General features: G+C 40.7%; 2 protein-coding genes across 12 annotated transcripts in view; both read right to left on the bottom strand.

Moving 5' to 3' along the window:
- The window catches only part of LOC138958776 (cadherin-23-like), a 30,180-nt gene extending 19,296 nt beyond the window's left edge, over positions 1-10,884 (bottom strand). For 5 of the 11 annotated variants that reach the window (XR_011453504.1, XR_011453503.1, XM_070330068.1 and 2 more), the window contains exons 1-16: positions 10,294-10,884; positions 9,832-9,960; positions 9,442-9,520; positions 9,015-9,133; positions 8,380-8,583; positions 7,154-7,315; positions 6,656-6,820; positions 6,200-6,264; positions 5,113-5,350; positions 4,465-4,710; positions 4,159-4,231; positions 3,359-3,813; positions 2,409-2,769; positions 1,814-2,130; positions 1,120-1,372; positions 224-333 (exon numbers count right to left, since the gene is read on the bottom strand). Coding sequence is in view for 9 of the 11 variants with exons in the window: in XM_070330068.1 (XP_070186169.1) it covers positions 224-333; positions 1,120-1,372; positions 1,814-2,130; positions 2,409-2,769; positions 3,359-3,813; positions 4,159-4,231; positions 4,465-4,710; positions 5,113-5,350; positions 6,200-6,264; positions 6,656-6,820; positions 7,154-7,315; positions 8,380-8,583; positions 9,015-9,133; positions 9,442-9,520; positions 9,832-9,960; positions 10,294-10,551 (3,234 nt within the window). In the remaining 2 variants the exon portion in view is untranslated. The remainder of the gene's footprint in view (positions 1-223; positions 334-1,119; positions 1,373-1,813; positions 2,131-2,408; positions 2,770-3,358; positions 3,814-4,158; positions 4,232-4,464; positions 4,711-5,112; positions 5,351-6,199; positions 6,265-6,655; positions 6,821-7,153; positions 7,316-8,379; positions 8,584-9,014; positions 9,134-9,441; positions 9,521-9,831; positions 9,961-10,293) is intronic. The other 6 variants (XM_070330069.1, XM_070330067.1, XM_070330061.1 and 3 more) reach the window with 3 other exon arrangements.
- A 1,797-nt stretch (positions 10,885-12,681) lies between these two features.
- Positions 12,682-18,380, bottom strand: LOC138952677 (cadherin-related family member 1-like). The gene is made up of 6 exons (XM_070324378.1): positions 18,361-18,380; positions 16,144-16,271; positions 15,080-15,252; positions 13,977-14,027; positions 13,577-13,666; positions 12,682-12,823 (listed from the first exon to the last, which is right to left on the bottom strand). Exons 1-6 carry the CDS (start codon positions 18,378-18,380, stop codon positions 12,713-12,715), a joined length of 573 nt encoding a protein of 190 aa, XP_070180479.1. The 3' UTR covers positions 12,682-12,712.
- Between the last annotated feature and the right edge of the window lie 136 nt (positions 18,381-18,516).

Genomic DNA, 18,516 nt, shown 5'->3' with positions numbered 1-18,516 from the left:
TAAGTTTCTAAATCAATAAATGTATTACAGTTCATTGATTTGTTGGTTAATCAGTGAGTCAGTGACTTGTTGATGGTGCAAGTTCCTTGGTCGGTTGGTTCGTCAAATCGGTTGCTCGCTCATATTTTCGTCCGTTTTTTGCATTATTTATCTTGGATTTAGGCATTCAGATAGTTGTTTTTTCACTTTCGAAACAAACATAAATGTTGAATGCAGAACTCACTTGTGCAACTTTAACGATTCCAGATGACTTTTCAATGGAGAAGAGAGAGCTGTCTCCAACCGTGGCATTCGTGTCAGTCGTTAGCCGGTACTCCACCTGGCCGTTCGCCCCTATGGAAATAGCATTGAAGGCTTATGTCAACAACATACAAAAACATGTACATAGCACAACAGTTCTTGGTAGTAACCCGGGAAGCCTTTCACAGAGTAAGGATGTTCGGTCTGTAGTTCTGTTTGAGGAAGGCCAGCTAGGAACAGTTCTGTATTTCAACCTCCACGTCTTTTTTTATCAAAAACAAAAAAGGCTCAGGGAAACTGCGTCTTCGCAAAATGCGGTCAAAAGTGGATGGCGTTTAATCAAAAGTTCAATTCCTTCAGCTTTAACGCTTTCTGTCGTCTGTACCGTAAAATCCCTAGCAAACGCCCAGTATCTAGCAAACGCCCACCCCCTACTTTTGGCCAAAAGTTGTGCAGAGGGGTTACTACCTAGCAAACGCCCACCCCTTTTTTTGCTTTTAAAAACATTTTTTTTAAGACAGTCGGCCTCCTTTATCTACGATTTGTGCACAGTGTTCGATGGTTCGCCGGTTTTTTCTTCTTCTTTTTTTTCTATCACAGAACGTTGATCTTTCTTTGGGTAAACAAAATGTGTGTTTATTTTTCATTAAAATTGCATAAATCACATGTTGTATCACTTTTTTTCTCTCGTGAAAATGTGATGACACTTTATCTTGCAAATGGGTGTATACCTAGCAAACGCCCACCCCCTACTTGTACCCGAAATCTGTGCGGAGGGCGGGTGGGCGTTTGCTAGGGATTATACGGTATATGAAAGCCATACAAATTACAGGGAAAAATGTAAGCAATGAAACAGTGTAACTCTATACGAACACACACCTTCATCATGATCGTTAGCCGAGACGGTGAAGACGCTCTTGCCGATGTCTGCTATCTCCGCCACGGTGGGCGACGACGGACCTAGGGGTAGGAACTGCGGCGCGTTGTCGTTGACGTCGGTGACAAAAATGGTGAGAGCAGCCCTCCGGGACTTCTGGTCAACCACGTCTGGGTCACTGTCTCTGGCCATCACCTCCAGACGGTACGCGCCTTTTGTCTCTCGGTCCAGCTGTTTGGCCACTGTAAGCTGACCCTGTGAAAATAGACAGTTTAGTCAAGGAAGGAATTGCGTCGTGCTCTGTGCGTTGTCACTCTCAGTGCTGTGTGTCAAAATGCATTATTTTCTGCACAGGAATTTATTAGAAGTAGAAGTAGCTCGGTAATGTGCATCTGATGCAAAAGAGAAAGTTCTCGTCCGCTGTATTAAGAAGATGTTTGAGTGCATAATTAAGTTATCAGAACAAAATAACCATGCCTATCTTTCTAGGTATATTTGTTCGGCCAAAACCTGCAAAGAAGACTAATACATGAATAATTTAAAAGTCAAAGCCATGTAAAGAGTACTGGCCGGGAGATTCAAATTCTTGATCTGCGTGAATAATGTTAATTCAAGGAACACGCTACCCCAGAAATGCACAAATCTTTTCAAAATGCAAATCACACGGAGGGTTCATGTCAAGCATCCCAAACTCACCGTGACAGGATCAATCTGGAAGTTGCCATCGTCGTTGTCGGCGCCTTCCAGGCTGTACACCACCGCCCCGAAGTCGCCGTCGTCGTAGTCTTTAGCCTGCATGGTGTGCACCTCATACCCGACACTGACGTTCTCGGGTACCCGGAAGGTGGCCGGGTAGGCCACGAACTGGGGTATGTTGTCGTTCTCGTCGGCGACAGTGATGAAGACAGTGGCTGAGGAAGATTGCTGGGGAACGCCGTTGTCCTTGGCCACTATGATGAATGTGTGGGAGGATTTGTTTTCGCGGTCCAGTTTTTGCTGCAGTAGTACTGTACCTGAAAAATATTATTGTAATGACGACGTTAAAATGCGAATGTGTTTGTGGTAACCGTCGAAGTAATGTCACGTGTGAGCTATTTTTAATCAAAAGTATCTCCTTTCTCTTTGAAACAAATACTTCACTAAACTGAAGCAGCAATTCATTTTACTCTACTTCAGTGAAATATCAGACTGTGAAAAGTGATGAATGTTCCACATGTGGCTTAATCCCGCACATTCAAAAGTAACGAGTGAGCTTTTGAAATTGACACTACAAATCATAGCATTTTCTTACCAGTTGCTTCAACGATGCTGAAATAATTCACCCCCGTAGCGTCAGTAGTGAACCGCTCCAACCCGTAGGTGACCTGCTGGCTCTTGTCGGGGTCGGTGGTCATTACTCTCAGAATGACCGAGTTGATGTTCTCAGCCTCGGACACGTTGACGCGGAACTGGTCGCTGGGCTGAAAGGTGGGCGGGTTGTCGTTATAGTCCTGGAGGGTGACGGTTAGTGTGGCCGTAGCGGACTGTGGGCGAGGGTCAGCGGCGTTGAGGTCCTCTGCCAGTATCTTGACCACCACTCGCTCGGCCGTCTCTCTGTCCAGCTTGGACGACACGAAGATGGTGCCGTTGTTGGCGTGGACGTCGAAGTAGTTCTGAAATGGTAGAAAGTGATGTGAGCTCAAGGAGCCAATATTCCCTGAATGAGCTTGAACACAGAAGAAGTAGCACAATTGTCGCGGAAACCTGGCAAGTACATGTATTCGAACATTGTGTGAAAAGAAGTGGGAGAAAAGTGAGAAGAAAAGAAGAAAAGAAGAGTTTGAATAGTGTGCTCAAAGGAACCACGCAGAAAGCACGCCTGCTACTCCTGCTTTGATTCCTGCTGTGTTTAGGAGGAAGAGCACAATGCGAAAGAGGATTGAGATATCCCGGCCCTCAAGACATTTGTTTTTTAAAGGTGTATGTTTTCATAGCATTTATGTTTCTACTGATACTGGTGTATTTGTTCAAAGAAACCCTCAGACGCCAAAGCATCTAATTCTGCTGAGTAAACTGTCTGTTTTAAGAGTGGGGAGACATACAGATGTTCTTTCCATTCGTGAAAGCTTAAATTATGTCTTTGGACACACCCAGAGTCGTGAGAGAGATAAGAGCGCCTTTGTTGCCCGCTGAGGGAAAATTAAATTTGCTTCTAGGACGGTCCCAGCGAAAAAGAGGTGTCAAGCTATTCATTATACTCACATCAACTCCTGTAGCGCTGATATCAATTTCATCGCCGTTGTTGTCAAAGGCCTTGGTCAGGTTCTTCAGCAGAGTGTACATCAGATCACTCCCCTCGTCAGTGTCAGTGGCCACGTACGAGAACACGCTCTGTCCAACATCCGCGTTCTCCGAAATCCTCACAGCATCGCTGGATTGCAAGAACCTGGGCAGCTCATCGTTGATGTTGTCCAGAATGATGGTCACGTCACTGAAGTTGGTCAAGGGAGGGTTACCACGGTCCGTTGCGGATATACGGAGGTGGTATTCTTGCTTATCCTCACGGTCCAGTTTTGCGCCCGATTCTACTGTGATTTCTCCAGTGTCGAAGTTGATCCTGAATTTGTCGAGGGCCCCGCTCTCGATGCGGTAGAAGAAGTCGTTGTTGGGGCTGGTGGCATCCTCGTCTGTGGCTGTTACTGTCAGCACTGAGGTGCCTGTGAAGACGTAAGTGAAAATGTCAGAAACAAAGATACCATAACAACAATAGAAATGAACTTGAAGAAAACAAGATTATAAGTAACGGCGACGAAGGGAGAGTTTAAAGGGGAGACACATACCCCTCAAATTGTGTTCTGGTCAAAATGCATGCGTTAGAGCATTTATGTAACCTCAATTACGACGACGAGTGAGACGAAACAACGACGTAAAACTTAACGTTGATGAAGATAATGGTACCAACAAATTCGACGATGACCACGAAATGACGTTAGCATCAATGACGATGCATATGCTCTTGTAACCGTAGTCTGTACACGTAATACCCATGTTGTTTTACGTACCTTCAGGAGAGTTTTCCATGATGTGCTTTATGTAGGTATCTGGTTTGAAGACCGGGGGAAAGTCGTTGATATCCTGCAAAAAACATAGGTCCGTTTTAAAGGTTCTATTCTTTGTCTCTAGTCATTCTATTCTGTACATAATATGTAAGCCTACATGATTTGAAAAATTACATGAGTTGAATAATTACATGAGTTGAATAAGTACATGATTTAATTAAGATAATGACATGAGTTGACTTACGGCATGAGTTGAATATGTACATGAGTTGAATAAGTACATGAGTTGAATAAGAAAAACACACAAACCTCCACAGTGATGTTGACGAAGACGGTGGAAGACAGTTTAGGGACCCCAGAATCATGAGCAACTACTTCCAGCACGATCTTTCCGTGCAGATCAGGGTTGAGCTTCTCATAGTCCAAAGGCACCTCCAGGCTGATCTCGCCCGTCAGGGCGTTTATGGTGAAGTTGGACTCCAGGCCTACTGGCGTCCTGTCTATGCGGTAGTGGACGATGCTGTTTTCCGTGGTGGGTTGGTCATCGTCTACAGCCTGGGAAAATCAAAGCAAGGGTCTCTTAGTGCCAGTGGCTGCAGGCTCGTTAGCTTTGACAATTAACACCCCAGACTTTAGTTTTCAGCAAAACATATCCTTTGTTCAAGCCTAGTAAACATCAAACAAATCGATGTCAACAAGATCGCTGCGTTACTTTATTTGGTTAAAGTACTTGTGGTTGTTACGTCATCAACAATTATAAATAGAAACTTTTAGCCTATTATAAAAATATAACAATTATAAATACTCGTGAAATTTGGGCACTACATTTTCGGTAAAAAGACTTTGCAAAAGCTTCGCAAAGTCAATTTTGGGTTGAATTTAAGTACGGCCTTTACACAAATTTAAGAGAATATTTTTTATCAGCGTCTTGCACAAGAAAAGGGGTTTCCAGCTCACCTCAACAACAATAGGCCTGAGGAAAGTAGCATCCTTCTCACGGACAACACCTTCGTAGTCGCTTCGCCTGAAGAGTGGAGGGTTGTCGTTGACGTCTGTTACGATGATCTGTATTTCTGCAGGGGAGCGTAGACCTCCTCCGTCTATAGCCTCTGCTGACAGGTAATACTGACTGGTGGTTTCTCGGTCCAGCTGGCCTTGCACGTACAGCGCTCCGGACAGGCTATCCACTCTGAATCTGTTGAGATGAGTTGTTATTAGTAGGAGAGGGAAAAATACAATACAATCGAACCTAAAATCTGTGGCCGAGGTCTTGTTGATTCCACAAAGGAAAGAGGTTACGCGTAGGGTTACCAACACGTAAAGCCTACGTATTTCGTAGCTTCGCAAATATTAAATGCGTAACTCGGTTGTTACGACGCATACTTAGTCGTTTGAGGAGCAACGTATGGCGTTTTGGTCCAAAACGGGAAAACCGTTTTCGTCTTCCGTAGTGTTGCGGTCTTGCATGGTCAACATCATGGGAGGAAGCCTAAACTTTCAGGCCTTAAACGATGAAGTTTAACGAAAAGAAGACTCTTGTAAAACCCTAAATTATAAGCTCATCCGGGCAGTGTCCTAAATCAACTCTCTTCGTGAACAGTCCGCTATGTAATTATGTCCCTTTAACATAAATGTAAGGTTTGCCAAGTATTCTTCAAGACCTCGGCCCCTCGCCTTTCATCGGTTACTCTTTCCACTCTCTAAAAACTGCTTGAAGATGTACAATTGTTAATCGGTTTCAGTGTTTCTGTCTATAGTAGCGTATGTGGAATTTAGGGGGGATGGGGTTGTTTGGTTGCATGGTGTGTGTGTGTGTGTGTGTGTGTGTGTGTGTGTGTGTGTGTGTGTGTGTGTGTGTGTGCGCGAGCTTGCGTGCGTGCGTGCGTGCGTGCATGCGTGGCTGCGTGGGTGGGTGCGTGCGTGCGTGCGTGCGTGCGTGCGTGCGGGCGTGGGTGCGTGGGTGCGTGCGTGCGTGCGTGTGCTTTTCGGATTGACGTTGTCCAAGAAATCATTCAAAAAACAGAAAACAGAAAATCAAACTCACTTGTCGTTACCCCCTCGTATAGTATAACTGACTCTTGCGAAAGAGTCCGTGTCATCGTCAACAGCCTGAAAAATATGAATTAGATGTAGACAACAGACTGGACACAAAAGAAGGGTAACTTTAGCACGCGATGCAAGGTGAACTAATGATTGCATGATTACGCATTGTAAGCAAGACGTCAATTCCCTTGCAATCATTGAATACAGAGATCTAACCAAACATAATTTGCCAAAGTATTGATTTCAACGCATCATCTCTTTCATAACAAAAGCTTTTGCGTGTCATCGTTCTACGTAATTTAATTTCAGAGAACCAAGTGATGATCAACAAGGAGTGGAAATAAAGACACAATTTTTACTTTTCTGAAGGAAATCAACATTTCACCAAGGATGACACCTCTATAAGCATACACAAGCATACAACAACAAAAATATAAGACAACTCAGTATCACTCACAAAAATGTCTCCAATGCTGACATCCACCGTAGCATCCTCGGACACGTTGAAGAGATACTGTGAGTGTGTGAAGTTTGGTGCGTTGTCGTTCATGTCCAGTATACTCAGCGTGACCGTCGCTGTGCTTGACCGCCTTTCTGCTGTGTCCACTTCCCGCGCAACGATCTGAAAAAAAGTTATGGACGAAATACATATACAATTTATTGTTGATGTTTTAGTGCTATCTACATAACATGTTTATGTCGTGAGCCTAAAATTCAAAATCACTTATTGCATAAAGGTTATCTTTAGATATTTCTCAATATTTCATTATGTAGCCTACTTCTACCACTAAAACACAGCCTATAATGTACAAAATACAAAAATGTAACTTTGAAAGATAAGTTGTTTGATAGAAAATAAGGATTCGAATTACCTCCTGCATCTGTCCAATCTAAACTGTCTGAAAAATGTATCAATATAATTACGCAATCTTATGAGAAAAGAACCTTCACTGACCTGAAAAATGATCTCTTTTTCTTTCTCGTAGTCGAGTGCTTCCGAGTTGTTGACTCTTATGAGTACCGTTGATTCTGTGTACACCTCCTCGGGTAGCGTAGTGAAATCGTAGAACGGTTGACCATCTTTCTCCACTGTGAGGGCAAAGTGACTGTTTGTTCCCTGCAAACACACACAAGCAAATTCACTCGTTACTCAGAAAAAGAAATCACAAATAATGGGACACACGCGAGGCCTGTTGTAATTGCTCAGGACATGTGACGTTAGCAAATGTTTGGTGCGTAACTATCAGCATTTGTGATCAGATTTGCGAGGAATGCTGTTGGGTTCCAAAAACGGAAAGGTAAATGTGTGCATCACCGAGGATTTTGGGGCGAATGTAAACAACAAATAGCACAACGAATGATTGATGCAACATGTGCCTCGACACGAGAAATAAATGAACACAACTAGAGCAGATGTGTCTATCTGAACGGCAAACAATCCAAATGAAGCTAGTTGAAGAATAACTAAGAACATCTAGCAACTAAAAGAGTTTGACGCGTTTTTACTTTTTTTGAAATCACAGAAAGTTATTCACGAACACGAACTATTTTATTACAACGTACTTAAGTTTCGTTTCTATTCTGTCGTTTATTACCTGTATCTTTAGTGATTGCCTGTCCTGTCCTAGGTCGCAGTACAGTGAATGTAACGTTTTCTTGTGTCATATATCAAACGTTCCAATAGGGCGGGGATGTAGCTCAGTCGGTAGCGCGCTGGATTTGTATCCAGTTGGCCGCTGTCAGCGTGAGTTCGTCCCCACGTTCATCGAGAGATTTATTTCTCAGAGTCAACTTTGTGTGCAGACTCTCCTCGGTGTCCGAACACCCCCCGTGTGTACACGCAAGCACAAGACCAAGTGCGCACGAAAAAGATCCTGTAATCCATGTCAGAGTTCGGTGGGTTATAGAAACACGAAAATACCCAGCATGCTTCCTCCGAAAACGGCGTATGGCTGCCTAAATGGCGGGGTAAAAAACGGTCATACACGTAAAATTTCACTCGTGCAAAAAACACGAGTGTACGTGGGAGTTTTAGCCCACGAACGCAGAAGAAGAAGAAGAAACGTTCCAATCATATACCATTCTTGTTTTTTTATTCAGAATTTTGAAACGTTGGCAGTCTATCTGTTTTTGGAATTGTTATCATAGAAAAAGTCCATTTAAAAATGTCATCCGTCTTACCTGATCAGCGTCAGCCACCCTCATCATATCACCCAGGAAGGTTACGGGCACCCCGTTCTGCATGTTCTCGTGTATCTGCGCCGTGTAGTGGGTCTGGCTGAACTGCGGGTCGTTGTCGTTGACGTCCTGTACAGAGATGGTGACGATGGCGGTGGCGGTTGTGTTGCCGTAGTTTTGCTGCCCTGGCTTGTCTTTCTCTGTGGCCTGAAAATTTAAAAAATGTTTGGTTGGGTACAAGTTAATCTTTAGCAGACACTCCTGATTTAGTAGGATTGTATTCCTAAACGCTAGGAGTACGTTTTTCTTGTAAGTACACATCGACAACATGGAATTGTGATTATTTTCCCAAACGCTAAAAGTGCATTTTCTCGGTCGATATCCATAAGATGGCATTGTTTTTGAATACTAACTGAAAGTCATAGTCAACCATGAATACGTACTCCGGATTAAGACCTCAGTTTGCTGTCAACATTGTCGCTTTCCCAAGAGTTGCACATAACCGCAGCTGAAAGACTTGCACTAAATTCATTGTGAGATTTTCTTTCAGTAGTATATAACGAACACATTTTGTTCTCTCCATGAACATAAGTTTGTCGAATGTTAAAGAAATGTCCGTGACGTTTTATTGATTGTACCTGAACGAACATGGCGTAGACACCTCCATTGCTAGCCATGCTGGCAGAGTCTCTGTCCAGGGAAGCTTTGACTGTGATCCATCCAGTGGTACTGTCTATCTCAAAGTTCTCAGAATCTCCTGAAAAATAAACAATTAGAAATGAAGAGATAATACGTTTCTTCTCATTGCAAAATATTATAGATTATTACCGTCCGAGAATGTTTGGACTGTTCCGAATCTGAAAACTTCAGGTTGATGATGGTTCTTTGCTTTTTGTCTTCAAGAAATAAGTTTTAAGTTGCTGCGCGGATGGATATCAGTGGTATCCAGCGGTTCACATTTCACCAAGCAGTTTAGTCGACATTCAATCTGGAACATTCGAGAATACTCTCTAACTATAAGTCTCGGAACAAATTGTAAAAGTCCTGGAATTCGGGTTGACTTACCACTGACGAAGCGGTAGGATAGCTCGTTTGGGATGCCTTGGTCGCCGTCTAGGCCTGTCACTCTCAGCACTGAACTACCCTGAAGAAAATAAAAGGGGAAAGGTAAAATAATCGTTCGTGTGTATGCGTTTAAAAAAAGCGTTTTTCAAACATGTTGAAATCCGTTAACTGAATCTGAACGGATTTGTCAAACACTAACGTAATATAATTAAACGCACAAATTATGTTGATGCAATAAAATGTCCCGTTGAAGGTAAAGTTGAAAATTAAAGGATTTTTGCAAACAAATTAAAAAGACCCGAACAGACAAACAAAAGAACAAATACAAACAAAAGAAAACAGACGGCACAGTTTAACTAAATAAACACCGGCTTGACCATGGACACATACCACTGTGGCAGTTTCCTTGATCTCAGTATTATAAGGCAGGTTGACAAACATGGGAGGCGTGTCTTGGACATCCAGAACAGTGACCACGAAATCTGCGGGTTTGCCTACCAGCACTGGCTCTCCTCTGTCCTGTAAAACACACAAAACAGTTACATCTGTTTCGATGTTGTGGCCTTTTGGGTTCACCCTCAAATTTCAATTTAAATGTTTGTTTGTTTTAAATCGAGAATACAGAGGACAAAAAAAATAACATAGCAAGAAGACCTCTGTTTGAGATTTGTAAGTTCATGCTATATAACTGAAAAGACTTCACAAACTCAATTTGTGTGCTGGCTTGTAGAGAAATCTAACATCAGTCGTCGATCTGATCACTATTCATCACCATTATCATATAATTATTTTGGAAAGCATTTTACTTTAAACATGTATCTATTTCTGTAAGTTACCTGTCATTTTCCTTACCTTTACACCAACTTTGAAAATGTAGAAGCTGTGTTTTTCATAATCGAGTTTCTTCTTCAGAAAAATCTGTCCATTTGTGCTGGAGATTTCAAACGTTGACCGGTATTCGTCGTCAGCTCCCTGTATGCAGAACAAAGAACTTTGAAGGTGCAGTTCAATACAGACAAGTTCAATAAGTGTTTGCGGAGAAAAAGGTAACTGTTTATGAAGTATTTTTGTCGACATTAAAATCTCCAACATTTGACAGAACTCTCTCATTAAACAAAAACAAGTTTCATGGAAAACTGTATGAGTTGTAGTCTTCTGGTACGCTACAACAGTGATTTCAGATTCAAATGTTCTGTGTACAAATGTGACACCCACTACAAGAATGGTATAACACTACAAAACATGTGGCGGTATGATAGTTGACTGCATTGAAGCATTCATAATTAAAGAGACACAATACGGCTGGTTTTCTGGCAGTTTATGTAGACACGATTTTATACGAATGTGTATCCAAGGAAAAAAAATCTTGTCATATGGTATGTTTACAAGTGGCAAATCAAAGTGATGCTAGTTGTTGAGATGTATCATCATGTACACAAGAAGATGTGAATCATACATAAAGAGCAATAGTGTGCCCGTCGCGATATAACCTTGAACGGTTGAAAACGACGTTGAACACCAAATCAAGAAAGAAAGAAAGCAATAGTGTCAATCAGCGCTTTCATATTATCCGAATGACAGAAAGAAGCACAGGGATTGTCTGTTTAAAACCTTAACAAAAGAAAGCGCGGATTACAATAACAAATAAATAATAAATACCAACCCTAAAAAACAAAGTTTTTAATTTTTCGATGTTTCAGAACAGTCATATTTCATCTATTATTACTATAAGTTCATATACAGACACATACGTGCAGGTAAGCACTCATTCGCACACACACACACACACACACACACACACACACACACACACACACACACACACACACACACACACACACACACACACACAAACGCACACACGGAAACCTGCTATTTGCTACACACAACCCTTACACATACAACAGTAGATCAAAGTCTGTTGCCTCCACCCAAAAGAAATTTCTAAATCATCAAAATATTTGGAATTCATCTGAAGAAAACGATACGATTACGAAAAAAGAACAGCTTATTCAATGATCCGTTTGATAGAAAAGAAGAAAAAAACTTAATTAAAAAAATAAAATACAAAAACATGTTTGTACATATATAATATAGTTCCTAGTATTGAGGAAATGTTAAAATAAAGGTAAACATTAAAAACAATTTAAAAAGAAAAATATGAAAACACTAGCGTTGAGAGGGAACTTCGGGGAAGGCCTAGGGACTTTTTTTTTAAGACAAACAAACAAGAGCTTTTATCACGACTTGCACGTGGCCCAAAATGATCATTCAAAAACAACAACAAATAATTAAATTGATGGAAGGTGACAAACACAAGCATACATGCACATAAGCCTACATCACGAATTTAAACTGAATCTCCTACTGGCGAACTTGTGCAACGTACAACAATAAAGTTAACAGTATCAATCAAGTTCTCTCTTGAGATCCTGAGTTCATTATACTTGTACTAAAATGTGGATGTTTTCCATGGGCGTATTTCATCCTCAACCATATTTCGCAAGGTGTTTTCAACCACCGGCTGGAACAACATGAGCGATGACAGAAAAGAAACTCACCTGAGCATCTGTCTGTAATGCAAATGAGTCAGAATACAACAAATTAGTTAATGGCATGAATACCGTGCAGGAAAATGTTAACAGTGCATTTCTGTCCATTAAAGCCAAGACCTGATTTCTTCTGTTGAGAAGAAGTGTACTGTTAAATCAAACTATTATCAACCGTGCATTTCTGTTCGTAAAAGCAAAGCCCTGATTTAATTTGTTGAGAAGGATAATTATGTCCACTGTTAAAACAAAACTATTGTTAATCGTGCATTGTCCATCCTGAAGAAAAGACCTGATCCCATTTGCCAAGGAGGAGAAGTTAAAACAAAACAACTGTTATCCGTGCATTCTGTCCATAAAAGAAAAAAACATGTTACCATTTGCTGAAAATGAGAAAATCACTACTAAATCAACACGAAAAGCAGACCAGGAATCAGTTGTGCAAGAATACTGACATGACGGGAGTTAGAATTTCCTTTCTAAGAAAAAACCTGCTTCTATTCTTTTTCTAGTTAAGACAAGAAGAGTCTTATTTAGGAAGCGTGCATATAAAGTTCTTATAAAGACAACATTAGCATAAGTAATATGAAGCTGTTAGTTCACAAAGTGCAAAATTAACAATAGTTGTATCACTGCTAAGTCGTTTCTACTGTTTAGATCAACACTAGTAAAGTGATATATATATGCCAATCCAGCCAGAGCAGATGTTCTTATTTGTTACGTTAGTGAAGCATAAAACTTACTGTTAGTGAATATTCCACAGTACTCCCTCTTCCGTTGTCAGGGTCGAACGCAGAGATGTTGGCAAATATCACAGAGTCAACAGCTTGATTCTGAAATAAAAGAACAAAGATTAAATGGATTCACGATTAATAATCCATTTACTGTGTTTTCACAAACTTGAGCAAGGAATCTGTCAAGAACTATTATCTTGCACACGAAAAGCCAACACACCTAACCAAGTACAGACCCGGGTAGCGCGACTAGTTGCTTTTAGCTTTCCACTGAGAGGAAGCAATCCAAATTGTTCCAGCTACGAAAAAATAAAGTATAAAATGAAACTGCTTTTGTAGGTACCCCAGGTTTGGCTTCATTGCTGTATTTCAAACGAGACTAAAAACACTATTTCAAGCGTTCGTAGTGCTACCTGTGATGAAAGGACACCCTTGGGACCAGCTAAATGTGTCCTCAAACCCCAGGTATCCTTCCACAAGAGTTACATTTCAAAATGCCGAAGAGGCAACAGGAGGTGTTCTCTCTCGCGGAGTGTCCTTTCATTAGAGGTGTCTCACATTACGGCTACAATGGTACCTGCGATGCAAAGACACCCTAGCGACCAGAAAAAAACGTGTCCCTACATTGCAGGTGGCCTTTTACGAAAGGTATATTTAAGTCAAGATAATAGACATTGAACAACAGAAGATGTCCTCTCATTACGGGGTGGGGGTGGGGTTGGATGGGGAGTAGTGGTGGGGGGATGGGGTGGGAGGAGCTCAAACCGCAGCTGCCGCTGTACAACTTTACAAAATACTTAGCTATAGGTGTGGTGTGTTTGTTATTGCTTTGTTTTTTAAATCAAAACTGACCTCGTTAATGGTGACTTTGTACGGAAGATTGAGTAGCAGCGGGGCTTCGTCGTTGACGTCCTGTATCATGAGTGTCACCTCCAGCGCAATCTAAAATCACAAAAACATAAATGTTAACATAAAATATAAGAGAAATGCCGACGGATACGCAAAAAAGGGCATGACAGTAACAAAACCGTAGTCAATGTGTACGTAATCTGAAATTGATGCACCTCCAAAGGGGAATCATAAAACAGAAAGCATTATTTTGGTGACAAAAGAAATCCGTCCAGCGCATTCAAAACTGGTAGGGCATCGTTATCAGTGAACGATTTCTTTTCCGGCATTTTAATTTGACACCGGATACCGGATACCGGATACCGGATGATTCCGCTTCACGCATTCACTGTGATATGCTCACCTTTGACTTGCCATCAGAAGCATGGAAGGTCAGTTTACGCTCCGGAGGATCCTGAAAAACACGAGACATTTAAGGTAAGATGTTAGTGAAAGGAAACGATTGACAGGCAATATAGCAAAGTTGGCCAGGATAAAGTGCGTTGCAACCCAGACGACTGCCTACAACCGACCTAAGAGGTGGAGACAGTTGGTGCAGCGCTGGTCATTGCAGTAATCCCACGACCCTGACGGGGTGCGGGACCAATTGTCATTAAGTATAAGCAGTTACTGCCAGCAAAGGAAGAATTGCTGCCAAATCGTCAACATTTTCAAGGCATGTTTCACGTGTTTCGTACTTGTGGGATGTTGTTCTTATTATGTTAAAATGGTTTAATTGTAATGTCATCGCTGCAAAATAGATGTTGTGTTGTTATAAGCTTATTGTTTAATCATTAGGTTATAAGTACAAAGTCTCTGCCCAGCTCCTTTATCAACAAGATGTCCATGACACGTTTATTTCGGGTCGTTACATACCATGAATATACAAAGTAAAGATTGAATCACTTGACACAATAAATATATATACTAGATGATTACCCGCTTCGCCGGGTACCGGCTTCGCCGGGAAGAAGTAGAGCCGAATACCAGGCTGCGCCTGGGATGCCGGGTGTACGCCGGCTTCGCCGGCGCACGAAGGAAAGGAGATAAACGCGCAAAACACTGGAGACCTTCTAAAAATAGTAACGTGCAGTGACCTTCTAAAAATAGTAACGTAGTAACGGGAATATGGATTGACGCCACACGGAGGAAGGGAGATAATCGCGGCTGAAAACACTGGAGAAGATAAGGAAGAGTTACTGGTAGTGGATCCAGACAACAACAACAACAAATTGGTTCAGCGCGCACAGCGCTGCGCGCTGAGAGCACGTGTTGAAATATCTCATCGACCAGGTTGTGTCCAGGGTGTACCTGAATATGATCACCAAATTTGAAACAGATCCATCGAGAACCTTGGCCGCGCATCGCGCACAGACAGACAGACAGACAGACAGACACTAGTCGTATATATATATATATATACACAAATCACAGCATAGTGCCTACGCCTTTGAGCTTTACACTTACAAAGTCTCTGTCCAGTTTCTTTATCAAGACGACGTCCATGACCCATGTCTTGGAGTCCGTGGTCCGCAGGTTTTGCAGTTCCACCAGCTGTGAGGTCAGTTGGTCCGGTATGCTGAAGGTCAAGGGGTCCGGTCCATCGTCGTCAAAGGCTGAGATGTTTCCAAGAATAGTTTCTGCAAAAACAAATAGCGTATTCAAGGCACAGTTCTTCCCGTGTAAAAGATTCGGCTTACCATCTCAGATCGGTCCTTGCATTTACGTAGAATAAGACCACCCGATCCGCTCCACTTGCAAACATTCCTAAAATCATCATCATGGCTGCTTTCTGTGCAGAGTAGTAGTTCTTTTTAAGATTCTTTTTCGGATGTGGCTCTAGTGTTAATCTGATAAATCAATTCAACAAGAAAAACCGACTCTGCACAAATAGCACCAGGCTGTTGATTGTTGGTATGTGTTTCAGTGGTATAGGAAGTATTTCTCATACACAAATGCCTCAACAGATTGGTGGTGGTGTCTGCATATGGGACAGATTTCATCTTTACATTTTCATGTGAAAAGTCAAGCTGCCCGACCTATCGTCGTCGAATGCCGAGATGTTTCCACGATTAGTTCCAACAGAAGGAATTCACTAATGATTTTATGATTCAATTTAAAGTCAAACTGTCTGGTTCACCGTCGTCGGACGCTGAGATGTTTTCTAGAATAGTTCTTACGGGAATAACAAAAAAGTACATTTTCAGTGGGATGTAGTCAGTTTTCTTTCTTTAATAAACTTCACACAAACCTTCAACCGTTGTTGTTTTAAAGATGCCAACATATTTTAGCTGTCAGCTTATGTAAATAATTATTTTGTCAGACATTTGTTTTTTATAATTCCATGTCATCTTCAATCTAAATAAATGTTCAGGTTATTCAGCAGATATCTTACTCATGGTTAACCTTTTTTTTCAACCAATGGTTTTCGTTTTTGATAAACGTCACAGTGGTATCGCAGCATTATTAGCAAAAACATGACAGAGTGTGTGACAATGGCGAGAAAAGTGACAGAATTTACTGAGACTTACCGACAGGCGTGTCTTCACTTTTGATCAAGAATCCAACAAAGCTTCCCGGCTGCGGTGTTCTGTTTGCTAAGACTGAAACACAAGACGAGAAAATGGTGAGTAATAAGCAAATAAATATGGTTAGGGTGCTGATTTGGTGTAGTGTCTGCTATTGTTTTATTCCCTTTGCTTTCGGTTAGCACAAGTGTCCAATCATAGTACTCAGCAAAAAGAATTATGACATTTAGTGCGTATACTCGGATGTGTGTCTTCAGTGCCTATGCATGCGCGAATGTATATTTTTCTTAGTGAGTGTGTGCATGTGTGTGCTTGTATCAGTATGTACTTAGTGTATGCCTGAGAGCGTCTTTCTCGGTCTGTCATTGTTTGTGTCTGTAAGTGCAGGTGTTTCCATTTGTGTCTTTCTGGGTATGCCTACCCTTGTACTTATTTAAACTTTAAATGATCTCAAAATGAACCGTATTGATCGAGAGTACAGTTCAAGTGCACATTAATCATCGGGCATGAATATAACAGGCATGAAGTAGAAAGGAAAACTGAAGAAAGTTTATGATTTCTGTATGCGAAATACAAAGATATATATGTATACACATATTAACCGTTGCACGTTTGCAAATAGCAGCACATAACCTGAGCAAATTAAAAGTACGTTTTTCCTGGTAAGTTCTTAATGGCGCATAAAACGTTACGTACGTTGCTTCGACAATTATTTCGAATGGGAGAGGAAGACAGTTTTGAACAAATAAAGTACATCCTTCAAATACAAAAAAATGCATATTTGTTAGTCGAAAATCTCGAATAAAAGCATTACAAAGGTCGTCAATTGTGTTCTGACGAGGGTTTTGTATGATAAAAACATTGCCATATATATATATATATATATATATATATTAGTATAAGCTGGCTTTAACAATTGTAACAGATACTTTCGGCTTCTTGACTTTCCTGTTACATTTAAAACAAAAACAATTAATAAGACTATCTGATGAAATAGTAAAAATGTATATGCACAGCTTTTGTGAATTGCTAGGGTTTTTTGCCGCTCTATGTCCTTACAAACTTATATATCTTCTGGTGACGGACAAAATCACAGATAGAATGGTATAAATGGAAAGCAAACGCACGACAAAGACTAAATCTGTTGAGTAGGAGAAAAATCCATCTTCGAACCAATGCTGGGGTTTGATTAGTTATTTAATTGATGCTAGCTCTTACATGCATCCACATACTGCATACATTGTACATACCATGTACATTGCACGCACAGTACAAATGGTAAATACGACATATATCCCATCTGCCATAAGTATAGACGTGTACAAAGCATGCATACAAGCCTTGCATATGGTATTAAAAACACTTGATCACAGAAATATGGTCATGTTAACTCGAACGCAGTCAGACATACATAAAACATAAACATCAACCGAGACAAAAGCTTAGAATATCAAAACCTTAAGATGACAACATGCCGAGTATGTACAATAAACAGAATAGAATGTCACAACAATGTTTTGGTAAACAATGAACACTTAACACACCTTTGCCTCCTTTAGAAAGTCAAAAATACAAAAACATGCCGTAATGAAAGAAAATGAAATCAAGACTGCAAAATAATTATACGTTTCTTTGTTTTAACATGTAAAAACGAATAAACTTGACACTAACGTGAGTGGCAAGACATAGAATCAGTCTCAAAATTAAAATTATCAGAGAAGAAATTGTCAGAAAAACAAAAATTGTGAAGATTTTCAACAAAATTAAAAATAGCAGAAGGATTCATTCTCTAAAACATTATTATTTGAGTGAAAACAGAATGTCATGTTTACAAACTCTGGAATTTCAAGCTAATATGTAAATATGAGAAAACACTGTGACAAGCTGCACGAAAAAATGAAAGGGATGCAGACACTAAATTGAACAGTCAAACGTGTTAGATTTACTGTTCGGATTTCTCCAACAAGCAGTTGCTTCAGCATATGCCTTTGTAGCGAAGTTTAAGTCCCACTTGACTGCACATATTTCTCGAAGTTAATGTGATTAAAATGTCCAGTTTGCATACATTTCGGCATTTATTGTCAGTAGAATATAATTGTACTTGTATATAGGTCCGTCTGGTTTATTTAAATAACAAATACATATTTTTATACACGTTTTTTATGTAAGGTCACGTGTTTCAGACAAAAGAAAACCCTGTTAAAACTTATTTTCTCTGACTTCGTCAGGAACACAACCATATATGCATACTCTTAAATAAAGCTGTTGAATGCGTAAAACATGTTGTAAAAAAAGCTTGAAGCGAATGCTTAAAAAAAGCGAGAGCGCGATGTTAATGTTAGTATCACAGCAAGCGTAAGTGTTAAAACTCCATAG

The sequence above is a fragment of the Littorina saxatilis genome, linkage group LG2 (genome assembly GCF_037325665.1).
Source record: "Littorina saxatilis isolate snail1 linkage group LG2, US_GU_Lsax_2.0, whole genome shotgun sequence".
NCBI lineage: Eukaryota > Metazoa > Mollusca > Gastropoda > Littorinimorpha > Littorinidae > Littorina > Littorina saxatilis.
This window is presented reverse-complemented; position numbering and strand designations above follow the sequence as displayed.

Coding starts and splice junctions, on each gene's coding strand:
- LOC138952677 (XM_070324378.1), bottom strand. CDS start 18,380: ATGGTTGTGTTCCTGACGAA. Junction 16,272..18,360: donor ATGGTTGTGTTCCTGACGAA/GTCAGAGAAAAT, acceptor ACACCAAATCAG/CACCCTAACCATATTTATTT. Junction 12,824..13,576: donor ACAAAGTCACCATTAACGAG/GTCAGTTTTGAT, acceptor CTTTTATTTCAG/AATCAAGCTGTTGACTCTGT.